The sequence below is a fragment of the Archocentrus centrarchus genome, chromosome 9 (assembly GCF_007364275.1).
Source record: "Archocentrus centrarchus isolate MPI-CPG fArcCen1 chromosome 9, fArcCen1, whole genome shotgun sequence".
In the NCBI taxonomy this organism is placed as follows: Eukaryota; Metazoa; Chordata; class Actinopteri; order Cichliformes; family Cichlidae; genus Archocentrus; species Archocentrus centrarchus.
The window spans coordinates 18076151-18096998 of NC_044354.1; the positions used below are offsets into that span (position 1 = coordinate 18076151).

The 20848-nt window shown below is 40.8% G+C and overlaps 2 protein-coding genes across 3 annotated transcripts; one reads left to right on the forward strand and one right to left on the reverse strand.

The window, feature by feature from the left end:
* Positions 1–217: 217 nt before the first annotated feature.
* Positions 218–5144, reverse strand: arsk (arylsulfatase family, member K). Its single transcript, XM_030737838.1, has 8 exons — positions 4942–5144; positions 4630–4759; positions 4383–4542; positions 3833–4115; positions 3571–3742; positions 2990–3214; positions 2125–2340; positions 218–2027 (listed from the first exon to the last, which is right to left on the reverse strand). The coding sequence occupies exons 1-8, from the start codon at positions 5047–5049 to the stop codon at positions 1756–1758; spliced, it is 1566 nt and encodes a 521-aa protein (XP_030593698.1). The 5' UTR covers positions 5050–5144; the 3' UTR covers positions 218–1755.
* A 1597-nt stretch (positions 5145–6741) lies between these two features.
* Positions 6742–14519, forward strand: arrdc3a (arrestin domain containing 3a). 2 transcript variants are annotated; one of them, XM_030738383.1, is made up of 8 exons: positions 6742–7275; positions 9127–9208; positions 9310–9457; positions 9790–9892; positions 10057–10313; positions 10926–11082; positions 11198–11340; positions 11445–14519. In XM_030738383.1, exons 1-8 carry the CDS (start codon positions 6996–6998, stop codon positions 11511–11513), a joined length of 1239 nt encoding a protein of 412 aa, XP_030594243.1. In that variant the 5' UTR covers positions 6742–6995; the 3' UTR covers positions 11514–14519. The 2 variants fall into 2 exon arrangements, with proteins under 2 accessions (XP_030594243.1, XP_030594244.1); XM_030738384.1 differs by having other exon boundaries at positions 7139–7275; positions 9056–9208; positions 11445–13422.
* Positions 14520–20848: the final 6329 nt, after the last annotated feature.

Sequence of the window (20848 nt, forward strand, 5' to 3'; positions counted from 1 at the left end):
TGAAATTTGACGAAATTTAGGACATCGTTCAAATATAAGGTGGGCTATTCTACATTGCAGGACATTTTCTGTGACACACATGAATTTGAAAATAATCCATGCACAAAATACTAAAAGAAACATTTGTTGTGTAAAGTACACTTGTCCTGAGACAAAATGTAAATCTAATTGTTGAAAAAGTACAACCTTGTTACCCATATTACCGAAAGAAGACAAATTAATTTCAAAGTTTCCCTTCTTTTATTTATATAAAATACATTTGTCCTTGGCTTTCAGTCAGCTCGCATCTTTTTCTGAGAAAACACTATTGCTAGCAGTGATTTGAAACCTTGTTACCATACATATGAAATACACATCACAAATATGTTTAAAACATATAAAATATTACCAAACAACATTTCTGTCGTCCTGAGTATTTGTTTGTCATAATCTACAAATAAAAGTGATGTATCCATTGAGCCATGTTAACTTGTGTAACCCTGTTACTCTAATTTTAAGCATGTTACCATATTTTTAATAAAATAATTAATGTCTTATGTAATCTATTGCCTTTGTAATAGTTTGAATTATTATATGAGTAGTGCATTTGAGCAAAGATTTGACAATAAATACTGAAGTTACTTTACAAAATAAGTGTGACTACTGAAAAGTTGGGCAAGGTAAATTTAGAAAGTTTCAGGGAGGGGAGAGGGCGATCAGTGGTCTTCTGGGCAGTGGTGACAACCCTGAGTGTTGTCCTGTCTGCCACTGTGCAGCTCGCAAACCACACACAACAGCAACTCAGCCATGAAGTGGTAGGCCATGTAAAATCACAGAGCGGGATCCGCGGATGCTGAGGCACATTAATGCACAGAGGTTAGCAAATTTCTCGTCCAACATCAGTGTCTGACCTCACAAATGCGTTTCTGGAGGAATGGTCAAAAATTCCCATAAACACACTCCTAAAGGCCTTCCCAGAAGAGCTGAAGCTGTAAAGGGTGGGCCAACATCATATTAAACCCTATGGGTTAAGAATGGGATGTCACTCAAGTTCATATGCATGTGAAGGCAGATGAGCAAATACTTTTGGCAATATAGTGTAGTTCTTTACAAACATAACCACAAATCCAGTTTTATTTTTTTCTCCGGTGAATTTCCTTTCTGACAGATTTAGTGCATGCATTAAGGGAGCTGGTTCCACTGTTAAAGACATTTATTGCTTTGTACTTAATTACTTAAAGGGAAAAAATAAAGTCCCCATGACTACTCTGTTTAAATTAATTATAATCTGTGGAAAAATATGAATGTAAACAAACATCACCAGACAACATGATCACCAGTTAAACTGGAACACTGGTTCCACTTCAGAATATGCAGATACAATCTGAGTGATAATAAAAACTTATATTTCAGATAAGGAAAAGCAGCAAAAAAATAAATACAAGATATATATTAACATATATTGACTTTAAAGGACAATAGAAGGAATTTAAACTATATTACAAAGAAACTCATTAAAAATCCCTGAAACAATGTTGGGAATTTGTGTTTAGGGGAGACTGACAGAGATGTCAGACTGTAGTGCATCACACTGTGAACCTATGACATGAAAATCAACATTCTTGGGTTAGTCGTCATTGTAACCTCTGCAGATAACATGAAACACCATAGAACACATCAGTGACTCACACAAACATCCAACTTTCAGCAAAGTGAAGTTCCAGTTTGTTATAGTAGACACCAAAAGTAATGCATTCTTAAAGGCATAAAATATCACTAAGACCCAGAGAGCCACTTATCAATGGCTCTCTCATTGGCTAACACATCCTTTTGCCAATCCACGTGCCACCTGAGGTTAGCAATGACTTGGCTATAGTTTCTCCCCAAACTAAGCCGCCATGCACCAAATGCTTTTTTATTGTAGACATGAACAGCTTCAGACACTTTAGGATAGTCCACGATGCTACGCAACAGCTTGTCCAGATGTGCTTGCACATCTGGGAATTTGTGAACCACATTGTGAAGTTCATCATTGTCCAGAGTAAGATCTGCAAAAGAGGAACAGACACTAGTGTTATACTGTTGTTTTCTTGATGAAAGGCTATGAAGACTAACTGAAGTTAGTGTGTGAAGCTTGGGGCTCACCAAAGAGTTGCGGGGAAACACTCAGGCCATCTGCATATGTGATGTACTTCCACCGACCACTTCTCAGCATGTATGTCGAGGCATTGACGTTACAACCGTGATATTCGCTGAATACCCAGGCTCTGTGCTGTTTGCTAGAAAAGGCAGTGGACTTGGACAGCACAGGAAGGAGGGACTGGCCACTTAGATTTCTTACAGCTGAAATACCAGCAATGTCTGCAAACCACAAAAATATGTTACAATTTTCACATTAAAATAATCAAATCAATATCTACTGGTGCTTTTATTCTGTTGTTTTTACAGTCAGTAGTCATACAGAGGCGGTGGTGGTGGCACTGACAAAAAGACAGGAGGCCGAGCTGAAGGCAGCAGAGTTGAAGATGTTAAGATTTTCAGTGAGAGTGACCAGGGTGGGCAGGATTAGAAATGAGTACATCAGAGGGATAGGTCAGGCTGAGCAGTTTGGAGACAAAGTTAGGGAGGTGAGGCTGAGATAGTTTGGACATGTGCAGAGGAGGGATAGTGGATATATGGGACAAAGTGCTGCTGAAGATGGAGCTGCCAGACAGGAGGAAAAGAGGAAGACCACAGAGGAGATTCGTGGATGTAGTGAAGGAGGACGTGCAGAGGGCTGGTGTAACAGAGGAAGATGCTAAGGATAGGGTGAGATGAAGGCAGATGATCCACTGTGGCGGCCCATAAAGGGAGCAGACAAATAAAAAAGTCAGACAGTTTAAATCCCTTCATATTGTAACTGCTACGGCACATTAACGCTGCGATTCAACTGATATTTTAATGATTCATAATTCTAATAGGATTTTCTTTTCTTTTTTTTAAATCCTATGCTGTCTGTCTGCCTTCTTACCCAGCACAGTGGGATAGAGATCAACCAAAGATACAAGCTGGTTGATCTCCTGGCCAGAGATAAGCCCAGGCCCCATGATGAGAAGGGGAATGTGGGAACTTCCCTCAAACATTGACATCTTATAGAACTGCCGGTGCTCCATGGCTAGCTCTCCATGGTCAGCCGTGAAGATCACAACTGTGCTGTTAAGCATGCCGGACTCTCTCAAAGCAGAAATCACTTGACCTGGTGACACAGAGCATGTGGAAGACAGAGTAAGTGGTAACCCATTTTGGGGTTTTCTCTTAAAAAAAACATTCAAAACACAGTGAGAAGGAGAACCCAATAAAGTGGTGGCAAACAGCGTCACAGACAGCATTTCTGTAAAACTACTACGCTTTAGCTCTCCATGTTGGAATCCTGTAAAAATGATGGTTTGCATTTTTTTTTTCTAGATTACCTTTGTAAGCTCAAAGAAAACACTGTTGCTGGCATGTTTGGGCTTCTTCATTGAGACAGCTTGTCTGACCTCAAACCATCTTGTTCAGTACTAAATACCAGACGTGAGACCAGACTGTAGTGAATTACTGCTGTCAACTAACCCAGCATGGCGTCCGCTTCGGCACACATGGCATAATAGAAGGCCCGAATGCTTTTGATTTCATCCTCAGTAAAAACGCCGCTGCAGTTTTTGGTGAAGGTGGAGTAGTAGTCAACGGGGTGCATGGCAGCCAAAGGCAACCATTTGGGAACAGAGATGAGGTCAGAATTCACCTGTGTTTGGAAAAAAAAAGCAAAAATTTGTTTTCCCAAAGTGATTTTCAGACAGAGTGCATTCAAAAATAAGGGATGGAAGAAGCATGCCTTTGTGAGCCAGTATGGTGACGTACGGAAGGTGGATCCCCCTGCGGTGGGCCCGAGGGATTCAGTTTTATACGGGTGAGGTAAATTGAGGCCGAGGTAAAGAGCAAAAGGCTCGTGTGAAGATGCGGCTGTCTGCTGGATCCACTGCGTAGCCTCATCGGTGTTTTTCCAGTCTTTGCTCATGATCTTTACGGTCGACTTGTTCCCAACAAGTTCAGAAACAGGCCGGCCCTCCTGGCTCAGGAGGAACTGGACATCTCGTGTCCAAGCCTCAACTCGATTACTGCAGGAGATGTACAAAAACAGGAAGTGGAAACATGTGAAACAAGCATTAAAAAAAGGATGAAATACACCGTTCTGAAAAAAATGCCAACATAGACAGTCTGTTAGAGCTTAGTCATGCAGTGGGTCACTGGCATTTTTTTTTCCCTTGTGTGTGTGTGTGCGTAATATCAATCTTAATTTAGTAAAGAGAAAGGAGAAGAGGTAAGTAACGGTGTTTTCCTACTGAGACCATGCTACATGCTCAACCTTGCATTTATGACAGTACCTGACAGAGTGAGCCCCAGAGGTATAATCCAGCTTTCCTATCATCTTGGTACGATACCCATTCTTCTTCAGCAGATCCATCCACGTGGTTGCATTCGTATCTAAGCACTTGTAGTTATTCCATGACTGAGTGAGATGAACAAACTGACCGCTCCACATTGCTGCAAGCAAAGTTGAATCAGCTGACTTACAGCGTTCAATTTAAAAATCAATTCAAGTGCATTTTAGTGGGCGACTCTGTCACTCACCTGCTCTGGAAGGGCAGCAGATGGGTGAGTTGGTGTAAGCGTTAAGAAAGGTGGAGCCGAGCTCCCTGAGATAGTTTGTGTATGGCAGTTGTACAAGTTTGCTGCCAGGGTCAAAGGTCAATCGGCCATCCTCAAGAGACACAAAAGTTGACATGCAGCTCAAGATACAGTCAAGGAGAGAGTTAACCACAAAATACAAAGTATCTTTTTATGATGTTTAATCTTGGTTGATAATACAGTTTTCTTATTCTGTTTTAACATAATAAGCGTTACTATCTAGTAATAAAGCACCGAAATTTAATTCATACTTACAAATGCATCGCTCATCACCATCACAATGTTGGGCATGGCTGCTTTCTGGCAAATACTTTGACCATATTGCTGAGAAAGGAAAATGAAACCCAACACTATTATGTTCATGACAACTTTGTGTCCTCCTGCAGTTAAAGACGCAAAAGAAAATGCACCCGACTTATCAGAGCGGACGACCACAAAGTTCCTCTTTGCCTACAAGCGTCTTAGTTTTCAGAGTGACATGTTATACACATCCCGGTTACGCTTTCAAAATAAGAGATTACTTTTTTTTGGTGTTTTAACTTGCAAGGAAACTGACCGTATATGCTTTACCGAGAAATGATAAAAAAAACAAATATTTGACACCCTATAATTAACCTTAGTGTCAATCATTTCAACACCAGCAGGAGATGAGGAAAACTTAACAGGAAGGACACAAATCAAATCGTCTCCCTCATTAACATGTAAGGACAAATTGCCAACTGTAGAGGGCAGCATTTATCTAAGCATCAGAAAACGGCTCGACCTCAATTTCACACTACTGATGCATTTAAACTCCCAAATTATTAATCGAATAATAAATATATATGTCCAAATGCATATAAGGAAACTACATATTTATTTGGGTTAAGGAATAGTTACATAAAATAACTGGTTCATTTAAAAAATATATATATACTAGTAAATATATTATCCTGAATCTTAACTAGGATTAGCTCCAGTCCACTTCCACGCTGACTTAGATAAGAGTAAAAAAAAAAAAAAAGAATGGATTTAAATCTTAATCAACACAATTCATGTTTAATTAGTCTTTATTGTAAACCTACACAGACGGATATCACAATTTCTTTCTGTAACTTTTAAAGGCTCTCTAAAAAAAGTCTCTAAATAGTATGATATTACGAAATACTATTATACCCTGTAATTATAAGATTGAACTGAAATGATGTCTGTCGGCCCGTACTAGCAGTTGCTTGAAAGCAACAGTAAGTTATAGTGACGTTCAACAGGTGATACTGCAGCCCGTCTCAGGAACAATGATGGCCACGGGGTGGCGTCTTGAGCCTCAGAGTTGTTTTTCTTTAAACTGGGAGTTCAACACAATGATGATGACTGCCATATCATGAATTTATTTGATCTTATTACAAAAATAATAAGTTTGATATATTTGTGAACATAAAGGGAGCTGGTTGTTATTTATCTTAGATCATTGGCCTAAATAGAATGAAGCATTACTACACGGGCGGTGCTGCAAGCATCACCCAAAATGGAGCTCTTCTCATTTTCTTGACTGTGCACAGATGCAGACGCTACAATAACTCTGATAGTGTGAAACTATTTGTTTGGACTACATCGCAGCTTCGTGTGCACAAAGACCAAACGCCTATGCAGGGCTGGGGCTGCAGAGCTGTAGACTTATAAGAGGATTCAGAGGTGATGTATGATCTATGAATCGTTGCTGCATCACATACCATCAAGACAGGGCATCTGTAATTTCATTAAAACCGAGGGGCTAAATTTCTTCTCTCCCTGTTTGAATTACAAGTCTGGAAATAAGTTGTGGGTGATAGTTTTTGGTGGCTCAATTCGTGTATTTTTAATGCAGCAAATCAGATTTAAAGCCTCGAAAATAAAACTATATTTTTTGGTGAGCATTTCTTTGTGTAGTCTTTCAGCTGTTTGACTATACTTATCATCTGGTTTTGTGTCACACTTGTTCCAGAAGGCGGAAGGAGGGGGCAGTGAAGCCCTTGCGCATGCGCTCAGAGGTTGTTTTTCCCCAAACTGCCCCGTCGTTTAAAGTGCGCTGAGCTACGGGGGTTTCCTTGTCTGACTGGAGACTAGCGAGCAGATAGGCGGATGATAACAGCATCAGTTGCTGTTACACAGCTTCCACAGATCTCAATGAATTGCCCTCGAAGAAGCCACTGATCGTGCCTGCTGCTTTTTGCAGGGGTGGTTTACTGATCAGTGTAAAAAAAACACGGCTATATGAGATTGTTTTTTCAGTGATTTTTTCTTTCTTTTTTTTTTTTTTTAGTATTTCAAGGTCTGTGTAGCCTCTTTCCATCATGGTGCTAGGAAAGGTAAAGAGCTTCACAGTAAGCTATGACTGTCTCAATGACAGCAATGTTCCCGTTTTCTCAAGCGGGGACTGTGTCTCAGGGAGGGTGATCATCGAAGTCACCGGAGAAATCCGCGTGAAATCTCTCAAAATCCACGCGAAAGGATTTGCAAAAGTTCGTTGGACTGAATCGAGAAATGCTGGATCCAACACTGCCTACACGCAAAACTACACAGAAGAAGTGGAATATCTAAACCACAAAGATATATTAATCGGACACGAGAGAGGTAAGGACTTGGTTTTTTGGCTTCATTTCCCAGCATAAGTTCTTGTAGGACCTGATGAGTGAGATGCTCTTAGTGCTGGTTGTGGGGATCAGGCTCACTAGAAGGTGTAGCTGAAGGATAACAAAAGTGATAGGCACGATTAAAAGTTAATCAACTTTCATATCGCTGCATTTTTCTTGATGGCGCTGGTGTGTTTTGACATGCAGCTCCATGGTTGCTTGTTTGTGTCAAGATGTCAGAATGAATGACAGCAGCTCAGCAAGCTGTATTTTTCAAAGTATTTAACATCCAGCGGGAGACTTGTATTGTTTTTGCTTCCTTTTTTTTTTAGACGCAGAGAAATAAAGCAGTGGCTAGAAGCTTTGTAACGATGTTTCATCGCGGAGCTGCACCATATAGAGCGTTTCTTTGTAGCTTTTCTTAAGTTTCCCCCTATTGTTCAAAGCGGTTCAATCCTGTTCAGAAAACTAGACCGGAGGAGGGCGGAGCAAAGACGCAGGCCCCCTACCTCCGGCGTCCTGCCATTGGCTGAGATGTTCATGTGTGGCGATGACATCATTATCCTGCAGACAGAATATTCTGCAACTTTTCAGGGAAGAAAAAAAGCTGCAAAGCGTAACTGCTGAATGAAAGTACGTGGAGTTTGGAACGTACAAAGAGCTGCAGCGCTAATACTTTGTTTCCATTTATTCCCTCTGTGAACGTGTATTGTGCTACAATATAAAATTAGGTTTATGCTTATTCGCCTGTATACCAGACGAAATAATATATATAATAATATTAATTGTCGTGTGTGGCAGTTTAACTGACTACTGCTTGGCTAGTGGTCTTTTTTTTTTTTTTTTTTTTTTTTTTTTGCATTAAAAAAAAAAGCAGGGCAATTAAGCCTTAATATTTACAGAGAGAAACAGCAACTGAGCTCTCTGGCAAATGTGATCATTCATAAACATAACTGTGACACAGATATAATAACTGAATAAAATCTAAAGATTTCCAATGAGATCAAAGTGGGGAAAACGGTGCGGTTGTTGGTAGGAGCAGTGTCTCTGATGCCTTGTTGCCTCGTAGCAGGTACTGCGGTGTCGCACAGTGAATGCGTAATGAAGGCAGGGTGGCTGTAGGAAGCTGCTCGCTCCGGTTTAGGCCGGTCTCCTCCTGCTGGAGTCTGCCGTTTGAGTGACAGCTCCGCACTTGTTTACCACACGGCTGGTGCGGGAGGGGAGGGGGGCAGTGCTGAGCTGGCAGAAGCGCACCCTGGCTGTTCATCCAGCTCTTTAAAAAAAAAACAAAACAAAATGCACTCTTTGTTGTTGACTGTAAATAATAATAATTAAAAAAATAACTTATTTATAAAAATTTAATAAGCAGTTTCTGGACTGGAAATTGCACTATCCTTTTGAAAAATAAAATCATTTCATTCTATTCGGGGGTAAAATCCTAACAGTTTCCCGTACGTGTGACCGAGTTATGCGCAGATTAAGATTCTTGTTGCAGCCCCACAAAGCCCGTAGTGGCCTCGATGCATTTGCATCGTATGTGAGATCTCTTTGATGCAGTTCTTTGTTCCTGGAAAAAAAAAACTAAAAATAAAAAATAAATAAATCTTGCAGGCTCCGTTTCTGACACCGCGAAACAATCAACTTCCTTTAGTTTTCTCTAAATATTGGTGTACTGTTTATCTCTCAATAATTAACATTTTTTTAAACGGACAGATATTATAGTAAAATCCTTTTTATTCTCTTTTGTCTCCCCCACCCTGTGTTTTTGGTATGACTTTCAGATGCCTTCGTAGAGCATTTTACGCAGGTATGGTATATATGTGTTTGGACTATTGTCCTCCTTGTTTTTCAGACGATGATAACTCCGAAGAAGGACTCACCACTATCCATTCAGGAAGACATGAGTATGCATTCAGCCTTGAGCTTCCACAGACGTAAGTGTCCTAGTCATATTCACAGGCCTGCAGATAATATCTGGCTGTGCAGTGATCATAACCCTTTCCCCCCTCTCTCCTGCTCTGCTCTGTTCCCGCAGACCTCTGGCTACCTCTTTCGAAGGGAAGCATGGCAGCGTGCGCTACTGGGTAAAGGCAGAACTCCACAGGCCATGGCTCCTACCCATGAAGACCAAGAAAGAATTTACAGTCTTTGAGCACATCGACATCAACACTCCATTACTGCTGGTAAGCTCATGACTTGATTCACTTGGCAGTGAATAAGCCTTTCAGCTGGTGATGGCACTGAATGAAGGAAATAAAAATGTAGTATGAGTCACTTTGGGCATTATCTTCCTAATTATGGGGAATTTCAGCAGGTTGGGCTGTACGCGCCCTGAATTATGGAAAAATAAATATGAAATGAGTGTTGAAAACATTCATTTATTATAATAAATAGCAACAGCTATAAGCTCGTGCATGATTATCAGCCTAGCTCTTATTGTGGCAAAAAAAGGGGCAAAATTTACAAATTTTAAGTAATGCATCTGTGCATGTTTTTTGTTTCCTCCCTTCCTTAGTCACCACAGGCCGGCACAAAAGACAAGACGCTTTGCTGTTGGTTCTGCACCTCAGGTCCTATTTCCCTAAGTGCCAAAATTGAGAGGAAGGGATATACCCCAGGTAAGAATAAATGAATAATTAAGGACTTTCTTAACTATCTCCTTTCTTAACCAGAAATGGAAGCTCCAATCCCGGCAGCCTGTGTATTGATTAGTAAAAACACACTGGATAAGTAAATTTAGAGAACCTTCCGTTAACCGGTTTTCTGTCTCTTAACTCTGTAGGGGAGTCAATCCAGATCTTTGCTGAGATAGAGAACTGCTCATCACGCATGGTAGTGCCAAAGGCGGCCATCTACCAGACTCAGACCTTCTATGCCAAAGGGAAGATGAAGGAGGTCAAGCAGCTGGTGGCTAACCTGCGGGGAGAATCTCTGTCCTCGGGCAAAACTGAGACCTGGAATGGAAAGATGTTGAAGATCCCACCTGTCTCCCCCTCCATCCTGGACTGCAGCATTATCAGAGTGGAGTACTCGCTCATGGTGAGCACAGTAGTGATTTGTTTGGAACAATTTCACATAATATTTCAGTGTTTGTCCAGATATTGTGGGTTTGGAAGCACAAGTGTTGCTGCTTGCAGTACAGTCTTCTGCCCTTTCCACTGTTATCATCTGTTTTCAGTGCCGTTGCTGGTATAATTTTTCCTAGTAAGTCAGTATCTCTTCTGGTAAAGCACCTAGCTGACTCAGCTCACATTGCCAAATCTAGGCCTTGGATTGCACCAGCTGTTATCTCCACATGCTGCTAAGAGCATTAGCCTAGAATATCTGTGGCAACACCTGCCATCAGGGTGCTTTACCCTATGAACAGAGACACTAGGTTGCTCATACCTTGTGTAAGCAACTGACCTCCCAACAGTGACCCAGTTATTGTCAAAGACATGCCTGATCCAGTCCTGGTTAGAGTACTTATTAGTGAATAAAAGAGCCATTTCATTTTGTGCTGACAGCTCAGCTGCAGACTCCTTTATTAGCATGACCATAGCCCATTTACATTTTTATACCCCTGCAGCCCTGCAGGACTTGCATTGATTGATTGATTGATTGATTGATTGCATTTGCTAAACTGTAGTGGTGTTCTCATGTCTGTCTCAGGTGTATGTGGACATACCTGGGGCGATCAACCTGTCCCTGAACCTGCCTCTTGTCATCGGAACCATCCCTCTTCACCCATTTGGCTCCCGCACCTCAAGCGTCAGCAGCCAGTGCAGCATGAGCTGGCTGGGCATGGGTCTGCCTGAGAGGCCAGAAGGTAGGTTGGATCTCCTTGTCATGAGGCACATTTTCTTTTTTTTCTGTTTTAATAAATACTCGCAGGGGGTCATAATCGCAAGGATGCTGAAGTGTTGTTTCATCTTCATTTGCAGCTCCTCCAAGCTATGCAGAAATTGTGACAGAAGAGCAGAGGCAGAGCTGTTTGGATGCCCCAGCGGCCCGAGAGGAGCTGGAAGGACCTCTCTTTGCCTATATTCACGAGTTCCGCTTCCAGCCCCCTCCTCTGTACTCTGAGGCAAGCACCAAATGACAAATTATCTTTCTTTAGAAACTCAAAACAGTTTGTTTCTATAAATAACCCCCCCCCCCCCCCCCCCCTTTTTTTTTTCCCCACTCCAGATTGATCCTAACCCAGATCACGCCAGCCATACAGAGGAGCGTAGGCTTGATGCTTGTCCATCACGCTGAGGATATTCCAGCAATTCCCCTGAGTTACTTGGGGAAACTCAAAGGAACCTGCCTGTAAGGCTCAACTTTGATTATTTTCTCAGTTGACTGCATTCACAAAATGCTGTTGACATCAAGAGAAAAACAAGAATATCCAACCAAAAAAAACAAAAAAGAAAAAGTGATTTAGGTTGGACAAATCTGTTCCTGCCTTCCCTCAGCAAGAGAAATGGGAGTCACTAGTTCGGGGTGTCTTTTCTTTCCCGTGTCAGCTTGCTGAGGGTGACATATGTACAGATCAACATGTATCCACTCTGTATGGGGGGTGGGGGGGAACCCTCTAGTAGTGAGAGCCCTAGTGATGGTCTTGACGGTGACAAAGAAGCACTGCCAAGGCTCAGCCTGGCAAGCTCCTATTCACCCGTGACTCTTCTGTATCTGTGGCACATAAGGACTTGGCTCCTCTCACAAAGGACAGGACCTATCATGTCCATTCATCAGCAGAACTCCTCTTAAGAAAATGGGATGAAGAGAGAAAAGTGTTACCACTGTAGTCTTGAAAGTAAGCTTTCAGCAGCAGCAACAGTCATCAACAAAGCAAAGACTAGGTCCTTCTGCCTCACTTGGGATTTGTTTTGCACATTTTGTTCTTTACTTGAGTTGTGTGTGGCTCTGTTTAATGAGAGTTTTAAAAAAGAATCACTAATAGTTTAGTTTCAGCCTTGCAACGCACCAGACTATGAGACTGTCATCTGCATAACTCTGAGCATCGCTGGGAGTAGGATTTGGAAAAAAAAAAAAAAAGACTGAAAAGTACAAGAACAATGCACTGAATTTGTTTAAGTTGTTTAAGAATTTTCATTTTCCTGTGGCTAACAACTAGACAGTACTCGTACAACATCTGCAGCACACTTAATCTCCACGTGGAAGCTTTTTACAGTGTTGCCTCCTAAGCTTGGATCTAAGTGTGGTTTCCCTCCTCTTGAGTTTAGTTCTTCAAGTTATTCCGTTCTCGTATTCGCTCCAGTCATAGAATAGCTTGTAACCAGTTTAGTTTTGTGGTGGCTCTGGATTTGGACTAGGAGGGTTGCAGACTTGCATTAGCCACTCAAGTAGAAGCTGACGGGAAAAGTGCGTGCTTGGCGGCGTGCATGCGTGTGTAGATGTTTTTGGCCGTGTGTATGTATGTGTGTGTGTGTGTGTGTGTGTGTGTGTGTGTGTGTTTGTGAGACATAAAGTGGTGCACTGTTGAGGGACTCACCCTAAATTGTCTGCAGCCCCTCTACTCCTAATCTCAGGGCAAGCCAGGCTTGCATAACTGCCCAACAAGCACTGTCTCAGGTGGTCCTCTCACTCGCCAAACAGTTGAGAGGAAAAAGGAAGGAAGAAAATGTTGTGAGGCTTTTGTTTTAATTGCACTGCTAAAAAAAAAAAGAAAAAAAAGAAAAGAAAAGGAAAAAAAAAAGTTTTTGTTCACTACCAAAATGAGAGAACAGACTTGTAGGGGAGCAAGGCAGCTTTTTGAGATGAATCACATTCCCTTTTTGTCCTGCTGCATTTGCCCACTTCATCTGTAACAGATTTTTACCAGACCAGTGAAGCCAGAATGCTAGTTACAAAAAAAAGGAAAGAAAGAAAAATGCTTTTGCAATAAGAAAGCAAAACCAGCACAAATGAAACGCTGGGGATGTTGCTGAACTTCTGTTCATGCTGGTCAGAACAAGTAGTACATGTAGTATCATTAGGAGTAGTAGTAGTAAATTGAAATGAGTAATACATTGGTTTCCTAACTCATTCAAGATTAAAGACCAGCTGTAACAGAGGTTTGACACTGTCAGGAAAGGATGATAAACAGCACTTTTAGAAAAAAAAAAAAAAAGATAAAGAAATGAGAAACAAAAGACGTAGCATTCAATGCTGAAGGTCTGGATAAAAAAAAACACTACTTGGTAATAACCATGTATTACAGGATTCTTTTTTTTTCTTTCTGTAAAATGGTGTTGTGTAGGACGCTAATGCTTTATTCAGTCTTTTTAAGATTAGAAACCATTTTTTTTTTTTTTGAAGTTTACATTTCAAAATGTAGCTAAGGCAACTTAGTGTGTGCTTAGTGTGTGCACGCTCTTATCAAGATCCAGCTGGCAACTAAATACACAGCTTCTGACAGTGCTCAGCAAACTGCAGATTATTAAAGTGATCTTATCTTAGTGGCCTTGACACAGGAAGGACTTGATCATGATGCTCCATTCTTCAGTGTCTATGTAACTTTTCTCATTTCTCTTTGTTAACACTTGTATGTTTTGTTTTTTGAAAAGGACAAAAAGGGAAGAGAAAAGAGTCCTTCAAAGCGAGTGTTGCTTTTGAAAAAAAGACATCTTGGACAGGCCTTGATTGTGTTTTTTTTTTGTTTGTTTTTTTTTTCCCTGAAGTTGATGAGGGTTGTCTATTTTTCCATGTATTTCTGGGCATTGATAGGTTGCTTTCTTTATAGTTTAAAAAGCAACCTTTTGAGTTGGTCTCCCTGATCTGTCTGATCCCCTTCGGGCCAGGGAGTGGCAGCTGTTGATCAGCACCCTTTCCCCCCTTCAAGAAACATTTATGTAACCTGGGACAAAACACTTCTTTTGTGGTAACTCATGTATTTGTTTTGCGATTCTTTGTTTGGATTTTATCTTAGGGAAACTGAATCAAGCTATGCGGTAATGAATAAGCTTACATATTTGTTTCAGGTTGGTCAGTTCCATAGTCCATTTGCTTGGGCCTCAGAGTAGTCCAGTGTCAAAACTAAGCTAAATTCCCGACCTGATCAAGGTGGGAACTGAAATGTTCAGAGAGAAAGGATGTAGGAGATGGGGTCTGAAACATTTTAGAAACAAAGTGCAATATTACTCAAAGAATTTTCTTCATTCTCATTTTTTTTTCCAACATGATGATGTATAGGTATTCTATGAATATACTATGTTCTGAATGCTTTAACCTTTTGTCTAGTTCTTCCTCTTGATTTGAATAAACATTTGTTCTAAATTACAGGACTGTGATGTTTTTTTTTTCTCCAAGGCTGACAGTTATATAAATACATCACACACAATTAATGTAGATGAGTTACACATTTGTTCAGCTGCATTTGACTGACCACCATCATATCATCACCTTACTAAAATAATGGCCTCAGTCTTTGTTTTTTTTTTTTTGGACACTTTCTTTCTCCTCTAAATCATCATATTTTCAATATTTGGTTCAGTTTTTTTGTGTTTTCTGAAAAAGTGATTTAGACCATTGATCTTTGGCAGGATTACAATAAAGCATCCTCTAAAGAAAAATCAAACAAATAATCATTATCCAGTGCTTTACTTAAAAAAAAAAAAAAATCTATACAAAAGCGTCAGGAGAGATTTAGAAGTGTACAGGTCGCTAACCTGCTGGACACAGATCATCTCTTAAAAAGTAGTACAACACTGCCCCTAGAGGTGGTTTGCAAATAGCACTGATCCTTGCTGGCAAAAGATGTAAGGCAGTAAGCATCAAACTGAATGAGTCTTATAGCAGTTTGACCATAAGTAGCTGCAAATTGCTGATAAAGCCAAAATAATAATACACATGATTGCATATATTTTACTCCTTATGCCATCTCCAGTTTTAAAAGGCTTGAATATGCCCACTTTTGTGTTAAAAATTATTAAAAATGATACAACTTCAAATTGTGTGTAACTTTTTTTCAAAAAATTTTTAATATGTGGCATTACTGCAGTATTTAAATAGCTGAGTCTATCCTGAAATAGGACCCCAGTGTTAACATTTTGCTTTCAGGATGGTTTTCATGCTGACAAAGTGACGCATAAAGCTCAGGATTTATTCTTCTTTCCATTATTGTCGTGCATGTCCAAACAGGTCTAAGGTTACCATACTGTGTAAATTTCTCAGAGAATAAAGCCAGAGAAAAAGATGATGTATTTACAAAAGATATGAATTACAACTGCTCATGTAACTGAGTAAGCCATACATTTGATTCAGAAGCTTCATTTTTCATATCATAGGTTTATACAGTTGTACAGATGGCTAAACTTACAATAGTTCAAATAATCATTCAAATAATTATTTCAAACTCTTTATTTTTACTGTTGAATTCTGTTGACTCTAAGCCCTTTTGATGCATTCATGTGTTAAACTTTTCTAGAGTTATTTTGTGTTGGCAGTTACTTTTGTTTTACTGTCACTCTGTAAGTTGCCTTAACCATTGTGATACAGTTTGCCAACATTATGTGGTTCTGATTGTTGGAGTAAATGTTTAACTTGCATAACTTGCAGCATTCTAACTTTAAATAGGGCAACTCTCTTAGTGGTTTATCTGTACATGACCTCTTTATTATGTTTAACAGTCTCTTCAGAGACCAGTCGGTCAATTTTGCCCGTAATGTATCGACTTGCATTTTACGTCAGCACAGTTTTTTACTGATTGATTTTTTTTTTATTTCAAACTATGAGCATGTGTGCACAAGTGAGGTCTGCAAATTCAATCATACCGGATGTGAAAGGATGTGTTGTACTGTATGTGTTGCAAATCCAGCTGGAACAAGATGCACAAATGATCTCAGCAAAAGCAGGAACGTCGATGCAATTGCATAACTGAACCTGGCAGTTTCGGATATTTCAGAGCTCTCTGACATGCAGTAGAAGCAGAGGAATGGAGAAACTGGTTTAAAATGTTCTCCAAAATTAACATGGCAAATTCAAAGAGACAGCTCATCAACTTTTACAGGAAATGTTTGCAAAGTATTAGTTTAATCCAGCCTCAGTGATGACTCAGCAGCCCTGCCAGCTTTGACCAAGCACTTCAGTTTGCCTTTGTCTCCTCTTCTCAACCCTCAATCCCCCTGGCCCCTTTTGACTTTTGTGGGCCCGGGCCTTTGTGGGTGTCTGACCCCTGTAGACTGAAAAAAAAAAGGAGGAGGGGATTACTAAGGGAAACCACAGATTGTGGCGATGTGCATGCATGTGTGTGCGGTGAGAGTGTTGATTAGCAAGTGCTGATGCTACACAGTCCTCAGCTGTTTCCTCTCACCAGCTAATCCCGCTATCCAGAAGCCCCCTGTGATCCAGAGGTTCTCGGCAACCTAGTGTGACTATGCACGTTCAGCATGGATGGGGATGGTTGGACTGAGGCCCCTGTAAGCCTGCCTGCCAGTGTCACATCATCACTGTGACATAATAGAAATGCAAACACACATACACACACACACACACACACACACACACACTGGTGAGGCGTGGAGTACAGCAGTAATGCGAGCTCACACATTCTTTGAAACAATGGGACAACCAATATAGCCACAGGTCTAAAAATGCTATGAAGGAACAGATCTGGGAACAGGTGTATGATTTAATCATTGTATCAAAATTCAAATTTCTGACTGACTGCTGTTTTCATAAAATGAGAGAGGTGTGCTATGCATTTCAGCATGCTCCACACATCGATTTAATAGCTTTATTACTACTATTATTATATTATTGGGGAATTTTTGCCTTTATTGGACAGAGGACTTCAATTCAATTTTATCTATATTCTGCCAAACCACAACAAACAGTCGCCTCGAGGTGCTTGGGAGTAGTGAGATTTATTTTACAGATATATACAAACAAGGCCATACTGTCTGACCTCTTGAAGAGAGACAGCCTGACCTCTGCACCTGATAACTGACAGAACTAAGCTACTGTTTAGTTATCATTAATATGCATGCTTGCCTCTCAAGACAAGCCCATTTGCTCCATACAGACTCACAATCTTTGCCCTTTCTGCATCACATTTGTGAATTGGATCACCATTATTTGCTAAAGTAGTTGCCATGTCAGTGAACCATGCTCACACATGCATATCACCAGTATTCACTTGGAGGAATGTGAAAATAGCCTAAAAGTGTCCAAATGAAGTTCAAAAAATGTTTAAAAAGGTAAAAGCACATTTTCCAGTGACAGGGGGAGGCAGAAACTCTGGAAGAATATAGAAGGATTTTTTTTGTAGGTATTTAGACAATACATCGTGCATCAAAATGCATCAGTGAATACTCACCAGTAGCTATGATTTTAATCTAAATTCATTCACATACAGCAGCAGCAGCAATGTGGCTGTCTCTCCACCTGTTTTTATTATTGGCCACAAAGAAAGAAGCAAAGAGCTAGATTGCATGGAGGTGGAGTAATGTTTTTTTTTCCACTGGATTTTCTTCAGGATTTTCTTTGGCATCTTGTTAATTCTTCTTTTAAGCGCTATGCATGAGGAGGATGACTGCTAAGTATGCTCCATTTTGGGTTGTTTTGGCCCTGAAGGCCAGACTGTTTCTTAACTTTGCCTTCACAGAATGCACCACATCAGACAGCTGAAAGCGAGAATAACCACACAGTGACACAAAGCTCTTAGTTTCATAATCTATTTTGCTGAGATTTTGCTTTAGCATACAGATAATGTACACAGATCAGCTACAACATTATACTCACCTGCCAACTACTGGATAGACAACCCCCCATGCCAGGAAAGCATCTCTGATACACTGGAACTTGGACACGTGTTTGGCAGTCTAGCATTTGTGTGTGGGGCTCCATGGAATGGAGTTTGTCTTGACACATTCACTGGAAGCTTGACTGGACTGGAATCTGTGTAGTTTGGATGCTGGACTCATCGTATTTGAGTCATCCGTGACTAGTAGTGTGTTGTCCTATAGGGAAAGACAGCTGTCTCATGGGAGTGCTGTTGCCATGGTGGGTGTGTGCTTGGCTTGCAACAACGTTTAGGTGGGTGGCAGCCTACATGTCAAAGGAAAATTCACAGGTATGCCAGGACCCAAGTTTTCCCAGCAGAACTTTGCATTTAAACAACATGATCAGACTTATGAACTTCACCTGTCAGCGGGTTTAACGTTGTGGCTGATTGGTGAATATTAGGATAAACCTCATGGGGACCTTTAGTCCTTGCATGAATGACATCAGTAAATGAATATTAAAAATTGCATGTATGTCAACAGCAGCTGTTGCAATTTAACAGTACATGTCAGTTGTCAGTTGTTAGACTGCTTGACTAAGTCAGTCGCTCCATGAAAGACAGATGTTGGATTCCTCTTCTAATCTCAGCATAAAGTCTCCAGAGCCTGTTCTCACGTCACCAATCTGTCTGTTTATTGTAAATATCATTTTATATGTCTTTTGTCTTTAGACTGTTGGAGGAAACAGAGTACCTGGAGAAAAGCCACACAAACACGGGGAGAACATGCAAAACTCCACACAGAAAGACCCTCACAGAAAGACTTGCTGTGAGGTAGTAGACAAAGACATGCAGTTACTGGGGTTAAGTTAATTGGTGATTCTATCTATCTATCTATCTATCTATCTATCTATCTATCTATCTATCTATCTATCTATCTATCTATCTATCTATCTATCTATCTATCTATCTATCTATCTATATGTAAAACTGTGTCTGTGGCCTTGACACAATTTAAGATGACTGCACTAATTGAAAATCCTTTTAAATGTTCTCAGTGGAGTTGTATGCGCTGTTGAGGGGCTCCATGTTTAGTAAGGACTGGAACATGATAGCCAGAATCACAGTGGGCTATGTTCTTATGCCAGGACTCCCATCCCTGCCATACCAAAGTCCCAGCATGGTCAGCGTTCCACCTCCAACCACCCTTCACACCCACACCCACTGCACCCCAGTCCACTGGCTCTCCTACACAGCACCACAACTCCAAGACCTTGCCATCCCATTAGCTGTGAAAAGTCCTGCACACTTTGTGCCTCTCTTTGCCAATACATCCTCATAACTTATCAACAAAACAGGCTGATTGTCAATGCCTCCCGAAAAGCTTTTGGCTCCCACTAGGGTGGTAGCAATGGCTAAAATAGAGATAGTCAAAAGCAGAGAACAAGTTCAGTGTACTGAAGATATCAGGTGTCATTTTAATTGTGCCAACAGATACTCTGTATGACCTAAACAAGATATTTTAAATCTATATATGTACTTGTGAATCCAGACATAAAATGTCTTTGATTTCAGACTGCAGATGAACAACAAAGCCAATGTTGTTGCAAAGGTAGGATGTTAGTTATGCTCATCAGCTTATGGCCTCATCAGAGGCAGCTGCATAATACTACTATACACTTTGAAAATCCTGTCACAGCCAGGCCAGGAGGGGAAAGAGTGACCGAGGGGTCATATTTCATAGATTGCAATTGGATAACCCCCACTCTTCTCTTTCTTTCTTGTTTCCAGTATTTTTTTGCATTCACATTGTTTTCTTTCACAAGTCTGAGTGCAACACTAGATGTGTTTGGAGTGTTGCAGAGGCCCAGACTGCTCTGATGGTCATTACAACACTACATGAGATGGTATTTCTTATGATAACCGTGTCAGAAAGACTGATGGCTTTGATCACACTGTATTACATGGAACCGAGGAGAAAAACAAAGTCAGTCTGACCTTACCGTCACTCTTCTATGTTTAAAGTGTACCACACAACATAAACTGAAGAGCTATACCATGCAGGTCAGATTACTACATTTCTCACCATGGTGAGCAGTGCTGGGTGTTCTGCTCTATTCTGAGGACTTGAAGGGAGTTCAAGGGACTTCACTAGTGACACTCTACCTCTTCTGTTATGTCACCCAACACAGAGTGAGTGAAATTCTGCTGTAGCCCACAAGAAGGACACTAAAATGTTGCCATAAAAACAGAAAAAGTACTGGAGTTGATGTTTTGACATCATATGTCCTCATTTACTGCTTAATAAAAAAAAGTAACAAAAATCTCATTCAATCAGAGAAGAAACAATACCTAAAATCATAAGAAGTGAGATCTTCCTTAATAAAGCTGTTCTGACATCCTTTTTTAATGTTTCATATGAATGGCATGATGTCACGTCAAGCAGGAGGTGAAATGCAACTTCTTCCCCAAAGTCCTTGTCCACCTTATGTTCTGTTTCAAGGGGAATGAGAGGTCAGGCTGAAGAGTGCTGTTTCACTGCTTATTTTACCCGGCTGGTCCCCAATGGAAGTTGCTCAGCTTCCTTTTTTAGCCACGGCTGACTCATAGCAAAGCTCCCATCCCCCTCCTCTGCTCTTTTGCAAAGTCCCTGCTCAGCTTTAGCTATCCCTCTCTGTGCCTGCTCAGATTCTCCTGAGTCACAGAGAGCAGAGACCCCTCTCCTGAATCCCACCCCACCCCCTCCACCCTCCTGTGTGTCTTGCTCCTGAAAAACAACAGGTGCATCAGGGTATATACAAGGCGGGGCTGTCTGGTGGCCAGTGTGTCCAAGCCTTCCAGTCACTTCTCAGAGTTATTCCACCCCTCTGCCTCCAAACATCCAATC